The sequence below is a fragment of the Caretta caretta genome, chromosome 3 (assembly GCF_965140235.1).
Source record: "Caretta caretta isolate rCarCar2 chromosome 3, rCarCar1.hap1, whole genome shotgun sequence".
NCBI classification, from domain to species: Eukaryota; Metazoa; Chordata; order Testudines; family Cheloniidae; genus Caretta; species Caretta caretta.
Genome location: NC_134208.1, coordinates 92601421 through 92628560, shown reverse-complemented (window position 1 = coordinate 92628560; position 27140 = coordinate 92601421). Strand labels below are relative to the sequence as shown.

General features: G+C 40.0%; 1 protein-coding gene across 1 annotated transcript in view; it reads left to right on the top strand.

Annotated features, from left to right (window-relative positions):
• Window positions 1–27140, top strand: part of MAN1A1 (mannosidase alpha class 1A member 1) — a 209217-nt gene that overhangs the window by 52648 nt on the left and 129429 nt on the right. Inside the window, exon 2 of the mRNA XM_048844674.2 lies at window positions 41–137. Coding sequence (XP_048700631.1) covers window positions 41–137 — 97 coding nt within the window. The remainder of the gene's footprint in view (window positions 1–40; window positions 138–27140) is intronic.

Sequence of the window (27140 nt, the reverse complement as noted above, 5' to 3'; positions counted from 1 at the left end):
GTTAAATCAACATTATAATCCTGATTTCATTTCCCTCCAGATGATGAAACATTCCTGGGATAATTATAAGCGTTACGCTTGGGGATTAAATGAACTGAAACCCATATCTAAGCAAGGACATTCAAGCAATTTATTTGGTGAGTAGTTTGTGCTTTTGTACTTAGTGACATGTATGTTAGGACAGTAAATCAGTTGAGATTACAGTGGTGACACACGTGCTCTTCCCACCTGTTGTGATACTGATGTTTTTTGCATAGCATGTTTTGTATAGAAGTTAACAGACTCAGGTGACAGCTGCATTGCCTTGTCACAAGTTATGTCATCTTGCTCCTCTGAATGAAGATAATGAAGCATATCGGCGCTATACCATATGTAGGTAATTGCACTGTATTACACTACTCTGATTCAGATCATTTTGTCACTTCACACGGTAAAAACATAAAATAAAAATTAAATGCTAGACCAGGGATGTAGCTACCACTTCCATGGAAGTGCAAAAGTGGAACTTTCACAAGTATCTTCTGGCGAGGAGTGAGTGACCTGTTAATTGACTTGAAATGGAGAAAATCTTTAACTGGTTTTCTCTTCTGTGAGATGGCCTATAGTTGTACTCATAAAAGTTGCAAGAGATATAGCTATAAATTAGTGTTAAACATTTCTTCAGCCTGAAATTAGCTTGAAAAAGTTACAGCTGTATTGGAAGAAGAATGTGGACAGAAGACTAACGTAATGCATTTTAGAAATATCTTTTACATTTAGAAATGGTGCAGAACTGAATAGAAGAGCAGCAGCTAAAGGGGAGGTTGAGTGGAGAACACTGCTTCCTTATGCACAGATTAATGTTGGCTTAAACCTTGTACAACAGGAAAGAACCTGAAAATTGCTCATTAGAATATAGAAACTATTGTTAGCCTTCATTATTCTAGAAATAGTAAAAGTGAACTAATTTCCTGATGCCCGCAAGATGATGCATAGCTTTGATTTATTAGAAAAATACAAAAATATGTGAAGCTATGTGCATGTGTATGGTATGTAAAAATAGGACATTTATATTTTGCTTGAAATGGGAGAAGAGATGAAAAATTGTATTATCTTTGGATGACCCTCCTAAAACAGCCTAAGTGCAGCATTTAGCAAATCCTCAAGAATTAAGTATTCTAGTGCAACATTTCCAGAAGTTCAGGTTTTACTCCCCTCAGGATTCAAAGATCATGAGTGAGTGAGTGTGTGTGTGTGTGAGAGAGAGGGGAGGAATGGGGTGGTGGGAAAGGGGGTGAGAACATAAGAATGTCCATAATGGGTCAGACCAATGGTCCGGCTAGCCCAGTACCCTTTTTTCTGACAGTGGCCAGGGCAATTGAGTGATCCATCTCCTGGTGTCCAGTCCCAGCATCTGGGAGTAAGAAACTTAGGGACACCCAGAGCATGGGGTTGCATTTCTGATGATCTTGGTAAATAGCCATTGATAAACTTCTCCTCCGTGAACTTATCTAATTCTTCTTTGAACTCTGTTATACTTCTGGCCTTCACAACACCCCATGGCAACGAGTTCCACAGGTTGACTGTGCGTTGTGTGAAGATGTATTTCCTTCTGTTATGTGAAGAGGTAAATAACACTTCCCTATTCACTTTCTATACCCATTTATGGTTTTATAGACACCTATCATATCTTCCCTTTGTTCACCTTGGAAAAGAGACCACTGTCCCAGTTTTTGAATCTCTCCTCATCTGGAAGCTGTTCCATACCCCTAATAATTTTTGTTGCCCTGCTCTGTACCTTTTCCGTTTCTAATATCTGTTTTTTGAAATGGGGAAACCAGAACTGTATGTGGTATTCAAGGTGTGGGCGTACCATGGATTTATATAGTGGCATTATATATTCTGTCTTCTCAATCCCTTTCTTAATGGTTCCTAACATTCTGTTAGCTTTTTTGGCTGCCACTGCACATTTGAGGAGATTTTTTCAGAGAACTGTCTACAATGACTCCAAGATCTTTCTTGAGTGGTAACAGCTAATTTAGACCCCATCATTTTGTGGGTATAGCTGAGATTGTTTTCCAATGTGCATTACTTTGCATTTATCAACATTGAATTTCATCTGCTATTTTGGTGTCGTCCAGTCACCCACTACTGTGAAAACTCTTTGCAACTGTTCATAGCCTGCTTTGGACTTCACTATCTTGAGTAATTTTGTGTCTGCAAATTTTGCCATCTCACTGTTTATCCCTTTTTCCAGATCATTTATGAATATGTCTAATAGCACAGGTCCCAGTAGAGACCCCTGGGGGACACCACTATTTACTTCTCTCCCTTCTGAAAACTGACCATTTATTCCTACCCTTTTTCCTGTCTTTTAACCAATTACCGATCCACGCGAGGACCTTCCCTCTTATTCCATGACTGCTTATTTTGCTTAAGAGCCTTTGGTGAAGGACCTTATACTCGGACTTTCAGAAAACCTTTGACACTATCTGCACTGGGTCACCTTTGTCCACGTTTGTTTGACCCTCTCAAAGAATTCGAATAGATTGGTGAGGCATGATTTCCCTTCACAAAAGTCATGTTGACTCTTCGCCAATAAATAATGTTAATCTGTTTGTGTGATGATTTTCTTCTTTACTATAGCTTTCACCAATTTGCCTGAAAGTTAAGCTTACCGGCCTGTAATTGCCAGATGGCATCTGGAGCCTTTTAAAAAAATTGGTGTTACATTATGTATCTTCCTGTTACCTGGTACAGAGGCCGACTTAAGTGATCGGTGATATACCACAGCTAGTAGTTCTACAGTTGCATACTTCGGTTCCATCAGGACTTTTGCATGAATACCATCTGGTCATGGTGAGTTAGTACTTTTCAGGTTATCAGTTTGTTCCAAAACTTCGTCTATTGATGCCTTAATCTGGGACAGTTACTCAGATTTGTCACCTAAAAATGGCTCAGGTGTGGGAATCTCCCTCCCATCCTCCTGTAGTGAAGATTGATCAAAGGCTTCATTTAGCTTCTCTGCAACAGCCTTGTCTTTCTAGACTGCTCCTTTGGCACCTCCATCATCCAGTGGCCTCACTGAGTGTTTGACAGGCTTCCTGCTTCTGATATACTTCAAGTATTTTTTGCTGTTTAGTTTTTGTCTTTCGCTAGTTGCTCTTCAAATTCTTTATTGGCCTTTTGACTTGCCAGAGTTTATGCTGCTTTCTATTTTCTTCAGTAGGATTTGACTTCCAATATTTAAATTTTCTTTTTGTCTCTAACTTCCTCTTTTTACTTTGTTTAGCCATTGCATTTTTTTGATCCTCTTACTGTGTTGTTTAATTTTGGGTATACATGTAATTTGAGCCTCAATTAAGGTGTTTTGTAATAGTTTCCATGCAGTTGGGTGGCATTTCACTCTTGTCACTGTTCCTTTTAATTTCTGTTTTTAACTAGTGTCCTCATATTTGTGTGGTTACCCTTTTTGAAGTTAAATGCTACTGTGGGAGCTGCTTTGGTATATTTTAAATGTTATGTTAAATTTAGTTACGCTATTGTTATTACTGAGTGGTTCAACTATATTCACCTCTTGTGTGCCACTTAAGACTAAATCAAAAAATGCCTCTCTCCTTGTGAGTTCCAGAACTAGCTGCTCCAGAAGCAGTCATTAATAGTGTCTAGAAATTTTATTTGTGCATCCCATCCTGAGCTGACATGTACCTAGTCAATACGGGGACAGTTGAAATCCCTCACTATTACTGAGTTTTCTATTTTTATAGCTTCTCATCTCCCTGAGCATTTCATAATAACTTTCATCCATAGAAATTCCATGGTACAGTTTGATTCATTTAAGATTTTTACTGAATTTGACTCTATATGCATGCTTTCATTTATAGTGCCACTCCCCCACCAGAACAACCTACTCTGTCATTCACATATATTTTGTCCCAATATCATCATACCATCAGGTTTCTGTGATGCCTACTATATCAATATCCTCGTTTAATACCAGGCACGCAAGTTCACCCATCTTAGTATTTAGACTTCTAGCATTTGTATATAAGCAGTTATAAAATGTATCAATATATAGTGGTCTGCCTTCATGTGATGTAATCTTTCTGTTTCTCTTCAGCTACTACCTGTACTTTATCAGTTTCTATCCTATTCTTTTTAATAGGATATAGAGAATCCCCATTAAAAGATCCTCCCCTAAGGGATGTCTCTGTCCCAAAAGGTGTGCTCCTCTGCACTTGTCAGCTTCCCCGACCCCCCTTAGTTTAAAAAAACTCCTCTATAGCCTTCTTAATTTTACATGTCAGCTATCTGGTTCTGTTTTGGTTTAGGTGGAGCCCATCCTTCCTGTATAGGCTCCTCCTTTCCCAAAAATATTCCTCAATTCCTAATAATCCTAAAAACTTCCTCACTATGTCATAGTTTCATCTGCATGTTGAGATCCTGCAGTTCTGTCTGTCTAATTGGACACATGCATGGAACTGGAAGCATTTTGGAGAATGCTACCATGGAGGTCCTAGGCTTTAATCTCATATCTAGCAACCTAAATTTGGACTCCATGTCTCAAGAGATCAGCAACCTTTGCACCTAGCAGGCAGTTTACCTCCATGAGGGTCTCCAGGTGATTACAAACAGTTATTTATATTTCCTATGATCTCCCATTACTATTACCAATCTTCCTAATAACTAGGGTCCCCTCATCCAGAGGGGTGTCCTCAGTGTGAGAGGATACTATGACATCATCTGGAAGGAGAGTCTCAACTATGGGATCATTTCCTTCCACTCCACTTTGATGTTCTCCAATTAGAATTTTTTCCTCCTCAACAGCACAGAGGCTGTCAGAGTAGGGGTCGGACTTCTCCACTTTGTCCCAGAAAGTCTTTCTTCCTTAGCTCCTCCAGTTCAGCCACTCTGGCCTCAAGAGCTCCTGCGTGGTCTTTGAGGGCCATGACTGCTTGCACCAAATGCAATTGACATGCCACTTGCCAACATATGTGAGTGAAAAGAGAAATTGGAAACTATCCAAGTGTCAGCAGTGCAACTGTATCTGAGGGTATGTCTTCATTGCAGAGTCAGCCCAGACTCTTAGATTTTTAGCTCAACTGCATCCACATACAAAAACCTCTATCTGGGTTTGGAGTTGCATTTAAGCCTAAACTGGAATCCACCCACTTTCCAGTGAGGACACAGACAAAGATCACTCAAATGCTGATAGTCTTCCATTGCTATTCCTGAAGAACAGACAAATTCTTCTGCAATTGACAATACTAACTGTGAAAGAATCCTAGTTTCTCAGCACAAAGAAGGATGGAATATGCCCCCAGAGACACATGTAGGTGAATGAAGAACCAGTGAGGACACAGTAACACAGATATGACTTAGCTGTAGGGTTGCTCATGTCCAGTCTAGACTAACCAGGGTGCTCACAAGCTGGGTACTGATCACGTAGGTTAACTCTGCTGTGAAGGCATATACTGAGTTTGCAAGGAGCCAGGAACAGTAGCTGAAGTATGAACTTATTCATTTCAGTGGGTGCTAATTCAGATGTCAAATAATAATTTAAATGTCAACAGTTAAGCAGTGAAATAGTTATCAAAGCATGTAAGAAAAGAGGATGTCATTATGAAGACGATTATTTTTTGGATAGGCCTAGAAATGCACAAGGTTTCCAGAGGGGCATGATTTGTTCCCTTTTCCTGAAGGGAGGTCTGCTGCTTTCGAAAGTGTGGGAAACGTTATTGTAGTCTCTAAATTTATGAGAACAGTGGCACCTTAAAAACTAACAGATTTATTTGGGCATAAACCTTGTGGGTAAGAAACCTTCAGATCTGAAGAAGTGGGTGTTCTACCCACAAAAGCTTATGCCCAAATAAATCTGTTAGTCTTTAAGGTGCCACCAGACTCCTCATTGTTTTTGTGGACACAGACTAACATGGCTACCCTTCTGATAAATTTATGAGAACACTGTTTCTTTTTTCATTTCAGTTAATGGCTGTTTGAAAGGTTTAATATTTGATTTGACTAAAATAGTTAAACGAAATAGTTTAAAATGTTACCTGGGTCTAATTTTAAATCCCTGTTTTTCTGATGTACATAAAACAGAAGTGAAATTTCACCTTTACTAATTGATTCAGGATGGATCCCTTTTTAGTAAATTCTGATAAGGGGCTATAATGCAATTTATCCACTGTTGTCATTTTGCATCCAGTATAAATTGTTCCAGTACTCAGATAGTATAATCTGTCATCTGAAAACCGGAGACCAGTAGTTTAATAAGAAATAGCCATAAAATCATAAGAACAAGATGTCTAAGTAGGGGTTGTAATCCTTCATGACATCAGACAGACATGCAGGAAAATTATTAAAGATGTACTGTACTTTGAAATTTTTCTTATCTGTGGTTATAGCATTAGCAAAGGTCATGCTAGACATTCTTCACTGTGGAACAAGTGAGGTGTTATACTTAACCTTTACTTTTATGTGTCAAGGAAGAATAACAGCTATATTGTTGTTTGAAGTTTGACAATGATGGACAGATCACTTTGCTAATTATGCTTGTGGATATAATAGTGCAAGATTTAGATCTGAGTGGCTGGTGCAAACTACTCGTGAGACTAATAAGAAAAAAAATTGAACATATCCCACTTAAAATGGCCACCATAAAAATTAAAGCTCTGGAGACCAATGAATCTGTGTGAAATGTAGCCGTTTTAGTCAATGTAGCCTGTGATAAACAGGATGAGAAAATGAACCTGGTACCAAAAATAGTGTGTGGGTCTCTAATACTGGGAAAAATTTCAGAGACCTATGAAAGCACTGAAGAAATCATGGAGCAGATAATGCGTTACCACATTGTCATGTGGTTCCTTCTGGAGGCCATCTATTTGGTATTGGTCTTGTCCATCAAGAAAATAAACCAACATGAGCCTATGAAGTTACTTGGTAGAAGGAAGCATTAGAAGGTCCTCTGAAAATATCCACCGCTCATTTCAATAGTAGCTATCTACTTTGTTTTTAAAATCCTTCAGGTATGGATGGGGAAGAGAAGAAAAAAAAATTACCAAATGGTGCCCCTTTTAAAGCTGTGTGTAGGATTTGGGCCTTATGTATTGTAAACTGGCTGCTAATTTCATATACTATATCATGCATAACTAAAGACTATAATATTATAGAAAGTTATGGCCTCTAACTGAAATCAGGCACGAGTCTGATTCTGTTGCTTGAAAGTGTCCTAAATCAGGCCCAGAAGATGCTTTGGCGCACCAAAGCTTCCTGTCTCATTGCAGTGCTAAATTTCTTACCCAAGTATATCTTTGCACTACTTGTGAAGAAAGTCATTCCTCTAGATACCTCAACTACATCCACCATTGCCCAGAATCAAGGGAAGTAGAGTAAAACACTGGCTCTCATTTGGTCTAATTGCTCCTTATAATACCAGAAAGCACCAAATCTACTAGAATCTTCATCTGTTTCTCCTGAAATCTTCGGGGTCTCTAGTAGGGGGAAATCATAGAACTGTTTCTAACAGTGGCCTCAGACAGGTAGGAGTATATATAACTTCAGATTAGACTTCAATAAATGCCCTCCCCCCACCCCCAGCTCTTTCCCTCCCTGACAATATTTTGGACCATAAAACAGTAAAAAGCTTTATAGATTATTTTGCATTTATTGTCTTCAGACGCATACGAGCTTTTTCTCCTCCTTTTACTCACATACTATATATAATTGAAGTCATAAAAAACATCTGTGCTTATCCACTTGTTGTTCTGAGGGGGGAAAAAAGATCAAAGAGTTAGACTTCAACTGTTTCAACCAGTTGATTGCTGCAAAGAAATTCGAAATGGAATTGGTCAGGAATGTAACCCTGGGAGGGTTGTTTTTTAAGAATGGATCTCCGCTAGTGAACCCAAGGATCTTCCAGCCATTCTTCAACAACCAAGCAAGTCCATCTTAAATTCAGACTGTCGTCATTAGTACCCTCAGTTTGCAGTAAGGAGTCTTTACTTTGAGTACTAAACCTTATTCTTTCTGGCTTTTGGTATCTTGTGTCACAAGATTTCTAAACTACAATTGCATTCGTGGTGATAAGTTAAAGCCTAAGTATAATTTATTAACCAGCTGGTTAATTTTGAACCTTACTCCTCTCCAAGTTAATTGGTTCAATTAAGTTCTATTGTATTTAACATGAAAAGTGAGTGTCTGCTGTGGAACAGATTGGACTTCAGGCCCTTATTGTAGAATGCCAACTTCCAGAGCTATAATTCAGTGGTGCTAATGTCAAACAGACAATATACCAATCCATCCAGATTAACAGAGAGGACACAAAAGACTTATGCAAGCGACATTCCACCTTCAAAACTTAATTTTGGATGTATAAAACTGGACTTGAGAGTATGGCAGTCCTCGTTTGGAATGTCAAGCCACCTGCAAATCACCATTTGTTCATATCCTGGAGTCTTTTGAGAGGGAAAATAAAAGATGCTTTTAACAAGTGAAGTTGAATGTGGATGTTAGTGAGGCTCTTTACGTGACATGTGCATACTCTCCTCTGTACTTCACACCACCATTCCAGGTTAAGCTTTTCTCCACCAAAATATAAAGTAAGATGGCAGTTATGGCAAGCAAGATGATGGGATAGGATGACCAGAGTAAGTGTACCTGGGACCAGAATGATTATATAAACCATGTTTCTCAGCGGTAAGGCTACGATTTTTGGCCCACAAATTTTTGGTAAGTTTCATGGCAGACAGCAGGTGTGTGTGTGAGGGAGAGAGAGAAATGTAGCTTTTGCTACATCAACATACACAGGTGCTGAAGGATGAAGCCTGGGAGTAGCATGGTTTGGAGTGCAAGTTCAACCTGGGGTGGCAGTTCCTGTCCCTCAGGGCTGTGCCTGTCTTCCCTATCCAGGTATTGCAACCTAGCACACGGGATTGTAGCAGCACTCGGGTTGGGCCCATCTGCCCCTGCCTCCATTTGTGGAATGGAGGACGGGCCCAACCTGAGTGCTGCTGCGATCCAAGTCCCAATGCAATTTGGTTTGGGGGGACCTAATGAAATGTAGTTTTTTTTAAAAAAAATTTTAACAGCCATTTCCAAGATTTCAGACTTCATTCAAATTCAAGATTTCTGTGATTTCTTTGACAAAATCATAACCATGCTCATAGGATAGTAGGGTACAATCACTTATGACTTTAACCAGATTAGGTGTTTTAGGTAGTTTTATCATATACACACACACACACAGAGAAAAGAAGTTGACAAAATTGGTATAAGAAGGAAGACTTAGGACTACCACAACAAGGTTTTAAGACTTAATTTTTTAAATCTTAACCTATTGATTTATTAGGTCATTTCCAACTGAAATTTAGACATTCAGAAAATGGGGAATTTTGTGATAATTTTATTAATTTTGCCACTTATGATGTTTACCTTGCAGGAGAAGAGGAAGTCCCCTCCCTCCCCAGCCCAGCTGACACTAGCAGCTGGAGCTGGGTGCACAGTAGGAACCACTGGCTTGTGCTCCCCCAGCCACTGGTGCTGGAACTGGGGACACCAGAGGGCCATTCTTCCCCCCCCTTAACATGGCATAGGTGGGTGGGCGCAGAGTGGCACAGTCAGGGGCTGTGCATTGCAGAGGGAAGCTGATCACAGCTCCCCTGCAGCAAAGCGCAGCCCCTGCTGGCTTTGCTCTACACCTTCCTGAGGTTTGCTGTTTGTGGGGGAGGGGCAATGCTGCCTCCTGCCCTCCCAAACTATGCCATGTTAAAAAGGGGGGAGCATAGCCTCCCAGCACCAGTAGCCCCTCCATTTTTACAGTTTCCGGTGCTTTTGCTCCCGGCCCTGCCTCTCCCCAGCTCCAGGCCCAGCACTTGGAAGTGGGGGTAGGGCTAACGGGGCCTTTGGGCTCACAGTGTGTGTGCGGGGGGTATCACAGCACCTACCTGACTATGGGGCTCTGGGCAGGCACCCAACCCAAAGGTCATCCCTGCCCCACTCACTAAAAAAGGGATGACCCCTCCCATAACATGCGACCCACATCTCTGTGCTGTCTAATGCACTTTGGCTGCCCAGCTGTGAAGGCAGCACCTCTGTCAGCAGCAGTGCAGAAGTAAGGGTGGCAAAACTGTGATTCCCCCCTCCCCCCCCCCCACACAATTGCCTTGAGACCTTCCCACAACTCTCGTTTGGGTTGGGACCCCTATTGTTATCACAGCATGAATTTTCAGATGTAAATATCTGAAATTGACTATTTTTAAAATCCTGTGACCATGGACCATGAATTTTGTAGTGTCCTATGTATGCGTATGATAGAAGGGACTGCCTAGTATTAGATCTGTACAGCTGCTTATACCGACAAGGGTATTTTTCCTGCTACGGTTGATATTGGTTGCCTGAGCAAAATAGCCTATTCTGGCAAAAGCACTTTTATGCTGGTATAGCTGCATCTACATTAGGGTTTTTGCTGGAATAAAAATGTTTTAAAAATCCTAATCCTATACTGGCAAAAGTTTGTGTAGATGTGGCCTAAGTTTGTAGGCCTGTGGGAAGAGGAGGGGAGCAGGGGAGGATTGTTAAAAATCTTCTAATGGATTTCCGATACTGATTTCTGGGTTTTGGTGAAAATTAGTTTGGGAGTAGTAAACTGTCTCTTGCTTGTTCTTTGGGGGTTCTTAACATCCCCCCCAAAGCTTTCCACAGTCAAGTATATTTGTTTGATGTGGACATCCCATTCCTCCAGTGCTGACTTGATGCTGCAACTCAGTTCTAAGTCTGGGAGTGCTGTGGTGTAGTAAGAATGTGGGGGTAAAGCTAGCCATAAGTTTTGTGAGGCTGTTGTTTTATCAAAAAATTCTTTTCTTTCAAACTGGAAACTTTCTTGCAAAGCTTTAGGATTCTGAAAGCTTCTAATATTTCAGCAAAAACAGAAATGTCAGGGTTTCCCCCACTTTTGCCACTAAATGCACTAGCATGACTTATATGCAGGGCATTTTTGTTTCATTTTTGAGACTGGCTTTTTTTCTTGCTATTCTGACTTCTCAAAATCTCCAGCTTTTGAGAAATTAGTAGTTTAAAAAAGAATTGAAAGTGGGAGAGAGGAATTGTGAATATCACTTATTTTATTGCATTCAGTGGCAAAAATGGTAACAGAGCAAAACAAAAACAATTTTGAAATCTGGGTTTTAAAAAAAAAACAAATGTATGTTTTGGTTTTAGAAAGAAAATTATTTAAAGTCTTCAATACTTAGTTTTGGTATGGAGTAGTGACACTGTCACCTTGTAGGGTAGGACTGCTATTTAGTATGATTTCAAACATACACATCTTTCCATTTCTGTCTTAATTCCCTCCTTGACCTAATAAACTTCTTATCTCCTGTAGCAGTCAGAGTTATTGCAGGAAATGAACTAGTCATGTTGGAAACCAGTTCTTCACTAATTAAAGCACTATGCTACAGTATGCGTCTTCCTCAAAGTGCATTAGTTTGACCCATTTGAAATGGGGATTAACTGACATTATGTAGAGAATGTCAAATATGAGGTGAAAGTCAGAACTGAAAATCCTAGCTGCTTTATGAATAGTAGGGAGAAATTAAATGGTCTTTGGCATTGTAGAAAGAGCTCTGTAAGTTCTGCTGTTCTTTCTCCTCCAGACAATTTCCCTTCCCGTCAACCGCTTTCCCTGAAACTATACTGAATCTGCTTATTAGCATGTATATGTGTAGTAAAAGGAGTACTGATATATCGGTAAATAACCAATATGCATGTAACATCCTGGTATCTCAGTAATCTTTAACCTGCCATTACTGGGAAACTTCTTCTAAAATTAACACTGTTTTCAGACTTCTTAGGGTTGCCAACCCTCCAGGAATTAGATTAGTTTTTAATTAAAGATTGTCATGTGATGAACCTTTCAGGAATACATCCAACCAAAATCTGCAACCCTAGCTCTAGGTGATCTGTGTTAGCCATGCAGTCTGGTTTTAAGTTTGTAGGGATCATCATTTCAGAACATTTTCCTATGGGGTGTTACTGCAAGAAAGAATTATATCTTTGTTGCAGCTTTTGCATATGGAAGGCAGTATGATCTAGTGAATTTGGCATTGGCCTGGGAATCAGGCCTGGGTTCTATTCCTGGCTGTCACTGACCTTCTCTGTGTGACTTTTGAAAGTCACTTTACTCCTCTCTGCCTTTGTTTCCCTTTCCACTCTGTCTTGTATGGACTATAGGTTCCCTGGCGCAGGGGGCTTGCTCAGTACGTGTTTGTCCAGGGTAAAGCATAGTGGAGCCCTAATCTGGACTGGGGCCTCTAGACGCTACGGTAGTACATATAATTAACAATGCTTGTCCATGGCAACATGCAAGTTCATTCCATGGCTACTGCTTGGCCATGAGGAAGGCACCGACTCCAAATAGGGACAGTGTAACACTACAGTTTTCTGCTTCTGGGTGTTGGAGAGACAAAAGTTAGAACTTTTAGGGCTTGTCTAAGTAGGAGAATTTACTGCTAGAGGCGTTGGTATAACTCCTTTAGTCTTCCTTTTGTCCCTTCTCACCTTGCTCCGCAAGAGGATTGTGCCTTTGCTGCTTCTGCAGTATGTTTAATACTATTAATGTGCAAATACAATAGTTCTATAGCTGACAGTAAGTCTTGAAAAACCCTTCTGAGATATTTTGGTGAGTTTCCAAAACCAATTGAATACTAGATTTGAGGGGTGGGAGTGTTGGGAGGGAGGATGAAGAAGACTCATTAGTTTTTGCCCCCATCTTTCATACAAAAATGAAAGCCACAGCCACAGTTTTCAGGTAAATTTAATGAAACATAATTTCAGAGGCGGGAGTATTAGTGAGAGTGGGAGGGGGAAGGAAAGGATGTGATAAAATCATAGTGGTGGTAAATGTGTGCACTTTTAAGGTAACTGATTTTGGAAGGAGGAGAGCAGGGACTAGACCAGGGGCAGGCAAACTTTTTGGCCTGAGGGCCGCATCAGGTTTCTGAAATTGTATGGAGGGCCGGTTAGGGGAGGCTGTGCCTCCCCAAACAGCCAGGCATGGCCTGGCCCCCGCCCCCTATCGGACCCCCCCCTGCTTCTCGCTCCCTGACAGCCCTTCTCCCCCCCCCGACCTCTGCCCCATCCAACCCCCCTGTTCCCTGACGGCCCTCAAACCCACCGCCCCTAACTACCCCCCGCTGCCCCATCCAACTCTCCCCTCGCCTTCCTGACTTCCCCCCCTTGCCCCATCCAACCACCCCGTCTCCTTGACTGCCCCAGACCCCCTGCCCCTGACTGCCCCCCCGTCCCCAGAACCCCTGCCCCCATTCAACCACCCTGTTCCCTTCCCTCTGACTTCCCCAACCCCTGTCAACACCCCTGCCCCCTGACCACCACCCCTGAACTCCCCTGCCCTCTATCCAACCCCCCCCGCTCCATGCCTCCTTACCGTGCTGTTTGGAGCACCGGTGGCTGGCAGCATGGCTGCACCAGGACAGGCAGCCATGCAGCACAGAGCATCGGGTCAGGCTGGGCTCTGCAGCTGCGCTGCCTCAAGAGCTCGCTGCTCCGCTGCCCAGAGCATTGCCCGGCAGAGCAGTGAGCGGAGACTGCAGTGGGAGGGGGAACAGCAGGGGAGGGGCCAGGGGCTAGCCTTGTGCGCCAGAAGCTCAGGGGCCAGGCAGGACAGTCCCCCGGGCCGGAGTTTACCCACCTCTGGACTAGACTTAACTCCTACAGTGTTGGACGCTCAAATGCAGCTGCACTTTATTGATTTTCATCTTTGTATTCACTCTCACTGGTAAATTTACTGGCTAAAAGTTTATTTTTCTTAGCACTACAGAGCCAATTCATCTATGGGAGAACCTAAAAATTAAGTTCAAATTGTAAAATGTTAATGCTGATTTATAAGCCAGAAAGAATCCTTTCTTTGACTTTCACGTTTGGGGTGTACAGAGAAGGCAGCTTGATGGGGGAGAAAACTCAAGTTATTAGTAAATTAAGCAGATTTGATCTGGGAGCCCACTGTGAAAATGCTAGAGTTCTGTACTATCTCTGTGGACTAACCACAGGAATCCTATTAATTGTAATTCAAGAAGAAAAGTTAGTGTCTGCCCACCCCACCCCTAACCTTCCCAAGGCAGAGGGAGCTAGACATGCAAGGAAAAAAATCATAGGCACAGCCAGTCGAAGGAGAGCGCTTTAGCCTAAGGTTTATTTAAGTTAACAATGAAGTAAAAACCCTGGAAGGTGTAAGTTTTGTTTTTTGTTTGATTTTGGTTTCTTTGTTGGACTGCATTCAGTATGTGTACTGTATTTATATTGGGGTGGGTTATCAGTTTGCTTACATTGCTGTATTAAATAACCGCCATCTTAGGACACATCCGCAAAGATATTAAGTAGAATTCTGCTCCGCTTCGTTATATGGTCACCTTTGTTAAACTACTGGATTTTTGTTGGTCTGTTAAGTGGTCTCTAAATCTTATGCTCTTAAATGCCATGGGTAACATTTTCAGAAGTCTGCCTAGTCACCAAAGTCCTTGTCTGCTCTTTATGCAACATTAAGAATATGAGGAAACCTGCATAGGCATAGCTGAGTTCTCCTTAGCCATATAAAACAACTATATACAAACATTTATCTAGGAGGCCTAAATAAATAAATACACTGCTGCTATGTTAGATTTAGATGCCTTCTTCAAGAGAAGAGGAACCCCAAACTAGAGGTATACTGCCCAATTCCTATACACCACAGTCAACTGAAGTCAGTTAAGAAGACTCACTGGATTGAAAGTGTTCGGTTCATTTTTCACTATTACCAAATGACTGGATTAAAAACTAATCTGAAGTATTGAAATCTGCAGGGGATTAGCCATTTTTTAACTAGGGTTTTGCAAACGTTGGTGTGACGGGTTGGATCACAGAAACCCCCTTGGGGCTGCCAACTGATGTACCAAGACTACTTCTGCCCCGCCTTCCCTGCCAGCTTGGGACTCCAAAACCCTGCCTGCTTGTGCCAGATACACTTGCCACGTACAAACACAGACCCAGATCTGAACCACGTCCCACAAACTGCAGGCTTAACTGAAAGCAGCTTAAGAAGTGTTCCTGTTTCTAACACTCAGATACCCAACGCCCAATGGGGTCCAAACCCCAAATAAGTCCGTTTTACCTTGTATAAAGCTTATACAGGGTAAACTCATAAATTGTTCGCCCTCTGTAACACTGATAGAGATGCACAGCTGTTTGCCCCCCACTCCCCCCAGGTATTAATACATACTCTGGGTTAATTAATAAGTAAAAAATGATTTTATTAAATCCAAAAAGTAGGATTTAAGTGGTTCCAAGTGATAACAGACAGAACAAAGTGAATTACTACGCAAAATAAAATAAACCACGCAAGCCTATGCCTAATACATTAAGATGAAGACAGATAAAATCTCATGGTCAGAGATGTTCCAATAAGCCTTTTTTACAGACTAGCCTCCTTCTAGTCTTGGTCCAGCAATCAGTCCCACCCCCTGTAGTTATTGTTCTTTGTCGCAGTTTTTTTCAGGTACGCTTTGGGGGTGAAAAGGCTATCTCTTGAGTCAGCTGAAGACCAAATGGAGGGGTCTCCCAGGGGCTTAAATAGACTTTCTCTTGTGACCCCTCCTCTCCCATAAGCAAAGTCCAGCTCCAAGATGGAGTTTTGGAGTCACATGGGCAAGTCACATGTCCATGCATGACTCAGTTTTTACAGGCAGCAGCCATTGCCCACATGCTATATTGAATGTCTCCAGGAAGACTTCTTATGTGGATTGGAATCTTCCAAGATCCATTGTTCGTTAAGTGTTTCTTGATTGATCACTTAATTTGCACATTCCTTTCTCAAGAAGCTGACCAAATGCTTTTCTAAGGCTACTTAAAATCAAGCAAGTACACAGCCAGTATTCATAACTTCGAGTACAAAAATGACATGCGTACAAATAGGATGAATATATTCAGTAGATCATAACCTTTACAGAGATATGTTACATGGCATATGTAGCATAAAACATATTCCAGTTATGTCATATATACATTCATAAGCATATTCCAATAAAGCATTGTGGGGTGCAATGTCTCAGTTAGCTTTCGTGCATTTTTAATAATTAATCACCCTTGGCAACTTTAATCTCTAACAATATATTGGAGTACCATCTAGGAAAAAAAACCTTTTAGTGAACTTTAAATCTAGGAAGTCAGCTTCTTAAAATCTGAGTTAGCTTTTACCTCAGCACTTCAACAGCTGTAGATGTACAGAAATGTTAGCTTTGAGTCCGACATTTCTATGTTTCCACATATAGTGAGGATAACAAATTCAGTGTGTTCTTGGTAGTACTGTATGTATACTTAGAAAACTTGCAGGTGATTCCTGCTAGTAGACATTTTAATATGTTATCAATGCGAGGTTGCTTCCTGTCTGTTAGCCCAGGATAACTTATTATACATAATCAGGTTTGTATTTTTTTTCTTGTATCGAATAAAAGTTGTACCAGCTGTTGATGGCTAGATGAAATGAGAAACTGAGGCAGCCATGTTTGATGTGGCCATGATACAGATACAGAAAACATATAGTAGCATGTCTGAGTGCAGTGTTTCATAAAATGTACACTTGTGATTATTAAATTACTACAGTGTGTTCTGTGCCCTGGCTGAGCCTCTTCCACTTCTGTAGAAATGATAGCTGAGAAAATGGCAAAACATTAGTTGCTTCATTCTAGTTATGGAAGTAATGTAAAACAGGGTCTAAAATATTAGTCGTATTTCCTTAGTGCATCTTAAACAAATACTATCAAAGACTTTATCACAGAAATACAAAGAATTAAGTAACCATTATGGCTGTCAAGCAATTAAAAAAATTAATCCCCATTAATTGCATGATTAAAAATATTAATCGCATAATAGAATACCATTTATTTAAATATTTTTTCTACATTTTCAAATATATTGACTTCAGTTACAACACAGAATACAAAGTGTACAGTGCTCACTTTATATTTTTATTTCAAATATTTGTGCTGTAAAAAAATAGTATTTTTCAATTCACCTCATACAAGTACTGTAATGCAATCTCTTTATCATGAAAGTTGAACTTACAAATATAGAATTATGTACAAAAAATAACAGCATTCATAAGTAAAACAGTGTAAAAGTTTAGAGCCTGCACATCCACTCAGTCCTACTACTTCAACCAATCGCTTAGATAAGCAAGTTCGTTTACATTTTCAGGAGATATTGCTGCCTGCTTCTTATTCACAATGTCACCTGAAAGTGAGAACAGGCGTTCGCATGGCACTTTCTTAGCTCACATTGCAAGATATTTACATGCCAGATGCGCTAAAGATTCACATGTCCCTTCATGCTTCTGCCACCAGTCAAGAGGACATGCGTCCATGCTGATGACAGGTTCTGCTTGATAACAATCCAAAGCAGTGCGGACCGACGCATGTTCATTTTCATCATCTGAGTCAGGTGCCTCCAGCAGAAGGTTGATTTTCTTTTTTGGTGGTTCGGGTTCTGTAGTTTCCGCATCGGAATATTGCTCTTCTAAGACTTCTTAAAGCATTCTCCATCCCTCTCAGATTTTGGTAGGCACTTCAGATTCTGAAACCTTGGGTCGAATGCTGTACCTGTCTTTAGAAATCTCACATTGGTACCTTCTTTGCGTTTTGTCAAATCTGCTGTGTTCTTAAAACAAACGTGCTGGGTTATCATCCAAGACTGCTATAATATGGAATATATGGCAGAATGTGGGTAAAACAGAGCAGGAGACCTACTATTCTCCCCCAAGGAGTTCAGTCAAAATTTAATTAACACGTTATTTTTTTAATGAGCTTCATCAGCGTGGAAGCACGTCCTCTGGAATGGTGGCCGAAGCATGAAGGGACATAAGCGTATCTGGCATGTAAATATCTTGCAATACCAGCTACACAAGTGCCATGCAAACGCCTGTTCTCACTATCAGGTGACATTGTGAATAAGAAGCAGGCAACATTATCTCCTGAAAGTGTAAACAAACTTGTTTATCTAAGTGATTGGCTGAATAAGTAGTAGGACTGAGTGAACATGTAGGCTCTAAAGTTTTACATTGTTTTGGTTTAGAGTACACTTATGTAACACAAAAAAAATCTATCCTTATAAGTTGGTTTCATGATAGAGATTGCTTTACAGTACTTGTATGAGGTGAATTGAAAAATAAAATTTATCATTTTTACAGAGCAAATTTGTAATACTATAAAGTGAGCACTGTACACTTTATTGCGAGTTGTAATTTAAATCCTTATATTTGAAAATGTAAAAAAAAATCCCAAAATACTTAATAAATTGCAGTTGGTATTCTATTGTTTAACAGTGTGATTAAAACTGTGATTGATTTATTTTTTTTAATTGTGATTAATTTTTTGAGTTAATTGTGATTAATCGACAGCCCTAGTAACCATAAAAACTACCTTTCCCTTAGCACAAGAGAGGACAATTGCACTGCTTTTAGAAAGGCCATCTGTTAGTGGTGTATGCCAAACTTCCGACATTTTAAAACTTCTCCTTTTGTCTCAGAAACCCTGCACGAAAAGTCATGATTTCTTGATGTAACTCATCCTGTATTCTTTTGTAGACACAAAGGATTACAAGACTGGGGCCTAGTTTTGCATGCTGGATTGGATAGTGGATGTTTCAAGGTGGGATACAAGGCGTCGTGGGTGATACGGTGTTGGGAAGTGTTGATGGTCCTCTCCTTGCTCCTCCCCCAGTTGGTTTTGCACTGTGCTGTGAGATCAAGGCAGCTGATTTCTTTCCATTCCAGCTGAGTACAGCACTGGTAGAGGAGGAAGAAATGCTGCAGAGTAAGGGAAAAAGGGAACTTTACTTCACTGCCTCTTCATTCTAGTGCCTAAGGGATTTTTTTGAAACTCTGTTTTTCAGCCTGAGAGATAATGATCCAGCAGACCCACATGTGTGACCTGCACCACAAGCTGATAGACACTGCTGTCTACTTCCCCATTTTTTTTAGACTGTTTGTCTTAGATAGCTTTGATATCTGGGAAGTTGTTTTGGAGCAGTAAACTTATTTTTTCTTTCAGTTTAATTTTATCTGACATTATTAGTTATTGGATTTAGTGTTCTTTTTGGCAACTTAATGGCTGTCTTCTGTTTCAATTTTTGAGTCAATAACATAGCTTAACAACTCTCTTCTTCTCTAGTCCAGAGATCCTCAAAGTTACAGTGGGGACAACCTTTTGGTGTCTTTTTCACAAATCACCTCTTCTTACATTCATAACTGTGTGGACTACATTGCACTGGAAAACATATGGTTCATTAATGATTTTGGCCTTTCATTCACAATTTTTATAACTTCTTAATGTGAACTCTAACAGTTTTTAAATGGAAAAGTAGTAATAGAAAAGTATTTATGGTGTTATTTCCCCCACCCACCCACTTAGCAGTTGGCAACAAGAACATGTGATCAAGTTAAATCTTCACACAGAGTTTGACAGCAGCTGCTACAGACTACAGAGGCCCAAATCCCTTAATTCTTCGTCAACTTCGTTTTTCCCCAGCTTTCCTTTTTTTATCCACCTCATGAATTCTCTCCAGTATCCACTTTGTATTATTTATTTCCCAGGCAAAGGCTGTCCCATCCCAAGCAAGTCGCATACAGTATATTGGTTACCATTTAAAAATCAACAGATCATAGACTTAGAGTATAAGGTCAGAAGAGACTATAGATAATCTAATCTGATCTCCTCTATATCAGTCTATTACATTTCACTTCACGCAGTGACTGTTATATTTAAACTAAGTTATTCGAGTAAATCATAACTTGTGTTTGGCTAAAACATTTTCCAGAAAGGCCTCCAGTTGATAACAAGACATGGAGACTCTACCAATGCCATTTGTAATTTGTTCTAATGGTTAATTACTCTGTTAAAAGTGTGTGCCCAATTTCCCGTTTGACTTGTCTGGCTTCAGCTTCCAGTCTGTTATGCTTCTCTGCTACATTCAAGGGCCCTTTAGTACCTGGTATTTTCTCCCAGTGAAGATACTTGTATACTATAATCAAAGTCGCCTCTCTGCGTTTTTTGATAAGTTAAACAGGCACTGAAAAGCATTTTCTCCAACCCTTGAATAATTTTTATAGCTCTTTTCTGCACATTCTCCAGTTTTTTCAACACCCTTTTAAAAATGTAGTCACCGAAACTATATGTAGTATTTCATTGTCGATCACAACAATGACATGCACAGAGGTAAAATCACCTTGCTGCTTCCTCTGTTTAGATGTCCAAGGTTCACATTAGGCCATTTTGCCACAGTATTGAACTGGGAACTCATTTTGAGTTGCTTGTCCACTATGACCCCATAATCCTTTTCAGAGTCATTGCTTTCCAATATACATTTTCTCACTGTGTAGGTCAGACCTCCGTTCCCTGTTCCTAGATATACAACCTTGCATTTGGTGGTATTAAAATCCATATTGTTTAAATTGGGCACAGCTTACCACATGATCTTGGTTGCTCTGATTGACTGCTCTGTCTCCTGATAATTTACCATTCTGCCAGTCTTTGTCATCCACAGATTTTATCAGGCAATTTATTAACTTTCAGATCACTGATGAAAATGTCAAACAGTGTCAGGTCCAATTTTGATCCCTTTGGAACCCACTGTAAACACCCCCCTGCAATGACCATTCTCTTTTTAAGATCTGTTAGCTGGTCAAATCTTAATCCATTTAATATGTGCTCTATTGACCACCCTCTTTATGTTTGTTCCTACCCTAAGTAAGACAAACCACATGCTATTTTTTATTTTAAAATATGTAACTAAAATAGAACATCAATTGGTATTTGCCTTTTTTGTGTGTGCTTTGTTTTTTTTACTGTTTTTTTTTAAATTACACTTAACTCCTTGATTGTTCTCTTGTACTACTGCCGACTCAGTAAACTTGTACATTTGGTTATTCCTGCCATTATGAACTAAATTAACTTTGTCACTGTCAAACTTTAAGGATTTGAATCCAGTTTCTCAAACTTGGCTCCAAACTGTAATATTACCCTCTAAGTGTGTAATCCTTTTTCAAGTAATTATCCTCCAGTTTGATCAGTGTTCTTTCTGTGCCGTCCCCATAATAGTTAAGAAAACAGTGAAGAATCTAGAATATGTCCCTACTCAGTTTCATTGACGTTATTTGCAACTCGGCACTGAACCATTGGTATATTTTTATAGTGCTGTCGAAGTCAAACATCTTTTTGTACGAAAAGTCTTGTGAAACATTTTAAAATAGTTTACTTAAATTTGAGAGAAATGTATGTTGGATTTCCTTTAGTCCCAACATTTGTTGCCTTGCTGAAAAAAGAGCTTAGCCTGATAGTGTTACATTGAAATGATGATTAGCAATCTTATTTTGCTTTTGATGCTCAGAAATCATCTGCTTTATTCTAATAAAGGCATTGAAATTAAGCTCACTGGTCTATAATTCCTTGGGACTTTGAGATTTAACGTTGATTTAATTACAGAGTTACATGTGGTCTACAGATGCAGGTTTTCAAAAAGGTGGTGTGTGTATATATAGGCTTGAATAATTTAGCTAACAAAGTATTAAGTGATTTGTTACTTAGTCTGCCGTTTCATTTCTAGAAAGTTCCTGTTTCTTTCCTTTTGTATTTGGTGGGTTTGAATGGTTACAGTTGTGGTTTATCCATGGTACAACTGTATGCTCTATGTAGTTTTCTTGTAATTTTGAGTTCCCATAAATAGTACTTGTGAGTTAACTCAGTATTTCCAACACCATGTGCTCAAAATTTGAGTCAGGCCTCAAAACTATGAAACAAAACAAAACAAAAAATTTTAGGTTCTTTGTATTGGCCTTACAGTTTCATACCTGTTCAGGCATGGGGGTGTTCACTTTTTGATGAAACTTGAGGACTTATTTTGGCTATTGTTTTTAAGAGGGGGAGATTTCCATGTATCACTGGATTCCAGGAGCTGGAGTCTTGAGAATAACACACAATATTACGAGACTCAAAATAAAATGGTGAGAGTTGACAACTCTATCTTCTTTCTTCCTTGGTTAAGAATTTTAGACCAGTCTCTTTGCTCAGTCCCTTGCTCAATACTGTAGAGGTACCAATCATGGCTACATATTTATGGCTGAGTTGAGCGTTTTTTATGTTTTATCTTTATAAAATATTGTGCATTACCCACTGTAGCTGCTTTTTTTGGAGATCTCCGCTTTAAACTTTTGTGTATTAAGAAGAAATCAGTATCTTTCTAAATACATCTAATAAAAAAAGATTGAGTGTTTTAATGTGTCTAAAATCTGAATGACTTCAGTTCCCACGCTACAGAGACTGGGTGGTACATTGTTCAAAATTTAGGCTAGCACTCAGAAAAAGCAGATTTTAATTTTTTTAGAACACCACAGTCAGCTTGTCATATAAATACAGGGGGAGTCTGAAAGTCTCTGCATTTTGTTCACTCAAGCTGGTAGCCTCCCAGCTCAGGTAGACACTTGTGCTAGTGGGGTTTGAGCTAGCACGCTAAAATAGCAGTGTGGGTGGTGGTGTACTAGCAGAGACTCGGGCTACCCACCCGAGCTAGGACACATCCAACTCCATGGATCATGAGTCTGTCTGCCTAGGCTGGGAAGCTCACTGCCAGCTGCTGTTTAGATGTGCCTAGGAAGGCCACATTCTTACTATAACTGCTTGCATCAGATAGCAAAACTGTTTCTTTCTGCTCCACGCAGGAAACAGCTGCAGCTATGAATGACTCCAAACCTCTTTCCTCAACAGGGCAGAAGCATCTTTTCTCTTGCTCAAAGCAGGGGATGGGTTAGGTTACACACCCTGGAATGCAGTACTTAACTCTTTTTAGAGCAGTGGTTTTCAGCCTGTGGACCCCTTGGGGGTCTTCAGACTAAAATTTCCAAAGAGGTCTGTACCTCCATTCAAAAATTTGTTAGGGGTCCACGAGTCCAAAAAGGTTGAAAACCACCACTTTAGAGAGATTAGCTGTATTACAAGAGGATTAACTCAGGGAGAGGTATTGTAATGCAAGCAGACAAAAAGTCCATTGAAATGCACTGAAGGAAATCCAGATACAAACTTTTTTCCTGTAAGTGGAGCTAAACGATTACAAAATTTACTATAAGCAGTTTTCACAGTACTTTGTTATTAAATGTCTCTAGAACCATAACATGATATGATGTATCCTCTTATGGCACCTTAAAATCCCACTTCTTCAGTTGCATCTGAAGAAGTGGGATTTTTACCCATGAAAGCTTATGCCCAAATAAATCTGTTAGTCTTTAAGGTGCCACCAGACTCCTTGTTGTTTTTGCGGACACAGACTGTCAAGGTTCCTTCCCTACTCTGAACTCTAGGATACAGATGTGGGGACCTGCAAGAAAGACCCCCTAAGCTTATTCTTACTCGCTTAGGTTAAAAATTTCCCCAAGGTACAAACTTTGCCCTGTCCTTGAACCGTACGCTGCCACCACCAAGCGTTTTAAACAAAGAACAGGGAAAGAGACCGCTTGGAGACGTCTTTCCCCCAAAATATCCCCCCAAACCCCACGCCCCCTTTCCTGGGGAAGGCTTGATAAGAATCCTCACCAATTTGTACAGGTGAACACAGACCCTAACCCTTGGATCTTAAGAACAATGAAAAATAAATCAGGTTCTTAAAAGAAGAATTTTAATTAAAGAAAAGGTAAAAGAATCACCTCTGTAAAATCAGGATGGTAAATACCTTACAGGGTAATCAGATTCAAAATACAGAGAATCCCTCTAGGTCCAACCTTAAATTACAAAAAGACACAACAGGAATATACATTCCATCCAGCGCAGCTTATTTTACCAGCCATTAAACAAAAGGAAATCTAACGCATTTCTAGCTAGATTACTTTAAAAGGAGTTGTGAGGCTGCATTCCTGATCAGTTCCCAGCAAAAGCATCACACAGACAGACCAACCCTTTGTCTCCCCGCCCTCCCCACCCTGCTTCCAGATTTTAAAGTACCTTGTCCTCTCATTGGTCATGTTAGGTCAGGTGCCAGCTCGGTTACCTTAGCTTCTTATCCCTTTACAGGTGAAAGGGTTTTGCCTCTGGCCAGGAGGGATTTTATATCCCTGTATACAGAAAGGTGTGGTTACCCTTTCCTTTATATTTATGACACAGGCTAACATGTCTACCCCTGATACTTGACCTCTTATCCATGCATTCTAGTAGATTTCCTGAGCATGCCCCTTATTTTCTTGTATGATTTTGTTGACTTGGATCACAATGTATCATTCCTGAACTGCTGTCTTCCAGCTACCAATAGTGTACGTCTTGCATTTTGTATTATGTTTTACGTTGTAAGAACACTTGAATTTAGATAAGCACAAGTTACTTTACTAAGTTAAAGGGACACTGTCAGCTTGAATTTATGAGAAAGGGGCTCCAGGCAGGGGTTGTGGGAAGAGGAGACACCCTTCTGGTTTCAAACCTCAGAAACAGCAGCAGTTCTGCCATCCTGTTACTAGTAAACATCCTCTTTCAGGCCCTAGGGCTGAGTGAACATGAGCTCTCTGAGTGGAGTGCTAAGGTGAAGTCACGCTAGTGCCGGACATGGGGTGGTATATCTGCAGTGTTATAGCTATGTAGCTCTGCTAGTCTTAGAATATTAGAGAGGTGTGGGTGAAGTAATATATTTTCTTGGTACAACTTCTGTTGGTGAAAGACCATTCTTTTTCAGGGAAAGGTAGAGTGTCACAACTAAATACAAGGGTGGAATAGATCAGAAGTTAATGTATGTTGCAAGAGACCATTCCGGGCGAAGTGGAGTAGATAAGCAGCTGGCAATCAACATCACAGTGCAAGTGGGTAAATGCCCAGTTCGGGTAAATGCAGAGTTCCTATAAATGCACAAAGAAGATAGGAACAACTTTTAAACTTAAACTATAACCAGTTACAGTAACGTTAGGTGTCACAAGTAACTAGTAATAGAAGAATTAGTGTGTCCTTCAAACAAGTCTCTCTCAAAAAAAATTGGCAGCCCTGTTGTTTCTGTACAAGGAGTCAAATTGCTTATCTGTTTCGTGAATAAGCAGGAGACCTGAAGCTCTAAATTCTAAAGCAGGAAACCAAAACTGCAATTAGTACTGCAGTTCAACTCAGGAAAATAGTATTGCTTTATAGTCTTAGTACAAACCCGCATTGCTGATATATTTCTATCCTGGTATATTTCAAAAACAGTATGACAGTGTTAAAGTTACACTGGCAACTAAATACATATTTCTAAAAATTAGTTCTCTGTTGACTCAGCAAGATGAATTCACAGGCAAACTAGTGTTATCAAATGTTAGCCAATACATCTCGATGCTTCTGCACAAAACACACAATTAGATCACATATGTAAACTAAAATAAATTTAAAATATAAATATTAAACTACTGAGTAAATCTGGCTTAAAATTACTGTGCTCATTATTGACTAAAATTCTTTGGGATAAGAAGAAGCATATAAACAGTTTTGGACTGAAATAACATTTTGAGAAGGTTATCAGTGAAAGTGGAAGTTTAGACTAGAATGCTGCTTTTATTATTACTGCAGTTATCTGTATTACCATAAGACCTAAGATCCCCAGTCATGGACCAATACCTCATTGCGATAGGTACTTGATAAACACAGAACAAAAAGGTAGTCACTAGCCTGCATTATAGAGCTGCTTCTCAGTCTGTTAAAACTTTTTTTACATCCTTTGCTAACAGTGCCTGCACTCAGAAATGCTTGGATATTCTGTGTTAGCTGTTGGTTTTCCAATAAGTATTTTAATCGTTTCCAGTACTGTTTCTCAGGATTTTAAGCCCTCTTCTGTTCTGTAAGTCCTTTGTTCACTGAGTCTTCCTGATTCGATTTGGTATGGTGTGTATTAACTCTTCTCATGAATTCCTCTCATCTTCGCTGTATCTATAATTTTATTTAAACATTTAAAATGCAGTATTCTAAAAGCAGAAGTTCCATAACAGCAGTACTAAATTGCAGCTAGCACTGAACTGCACGCATGTGGGCAAGCCTGCTGTGATAGCAGCACTGACCTTGTTCCTTGCTTCGTGGGTGTTGGGCTCCTGCCAAACTTCCTGCCCATCATAAAATCTTGCAGAGGAGTAGGATTTATGAACATACACTCTGGAGCTGACAGTTGGATCAGTGATACTACAAGTCTTAATTTGTTTCATATTCGAATTAAAAAAGGAATTTCTTATTCTTAGCTTAGGTTTTTTTATTGATCCAGGTTTTTATATAGTGCTCAATCACCATATCAGTGCTTCCATAGAGTATCCAAGGTGTTGTCCCCATGCCCTTGTGAACAGACACTGTGAATGTGTGGGCTGGCTAGCCTGGCACCAGCTGTGACATTGTGGCATCCTCAGTATGTGGGCTATGGCTGTGATGGAATTTATTCAGGACTGTACACTCAATTTGGAGGTTTCAGAGTAGCAGCCGTGTTAGTCTGTATTCGCAAAAAGAAAAGGAGTACTAGTGGCACCTTAGAGACTAACCAATTTATTTGAGCATAAGCTTTCGTGAGCTACAGCTCACTTCATCAGATGCATTCAGTAGAAAATACAGTGAGGAGATTTATATACACACAACATGAAAAAATGGGTGTTTATCATGCACACTGTAAGGAGAGTGATCACTTAAGATGAGCTATTACCAGCAGGAGAGCGGAGGGAGGGGAAGAAAACCTTTTGTAGTGATAATCAAAGTGGGCCATTTCCAGCAGTTAACAAGAACGTCTGAGGAACAGTGGGGAGCGGGGGGGGGGGGGAATAAACAAGGGGAAATAGTTTTACTTTGTGTAATGACTCAACCACTCCCAGTCTCTATTCAAGCCTAAGTTAATTGTATCCAATTTGCAAATTAATTCCAATTCAGCAGTCTCTCCTTGGAGTCTGTTTTTGAAGTCTTTTTGTTGAAGAATTGCCACTTTTAGGTCAGAAATCGAGTGACCAGAGAGACTGAAGTGTTCTCCGACTAGTTTATGAATATTATAATTCTTGACATCTGATTTGTGTCCATTTATTGTTTTACGTAGAGACTGTCCAGTTTGACCAATGTACATGGCAGAGGGGCATTGCTGGCACATGATGGCATATATCACATTGG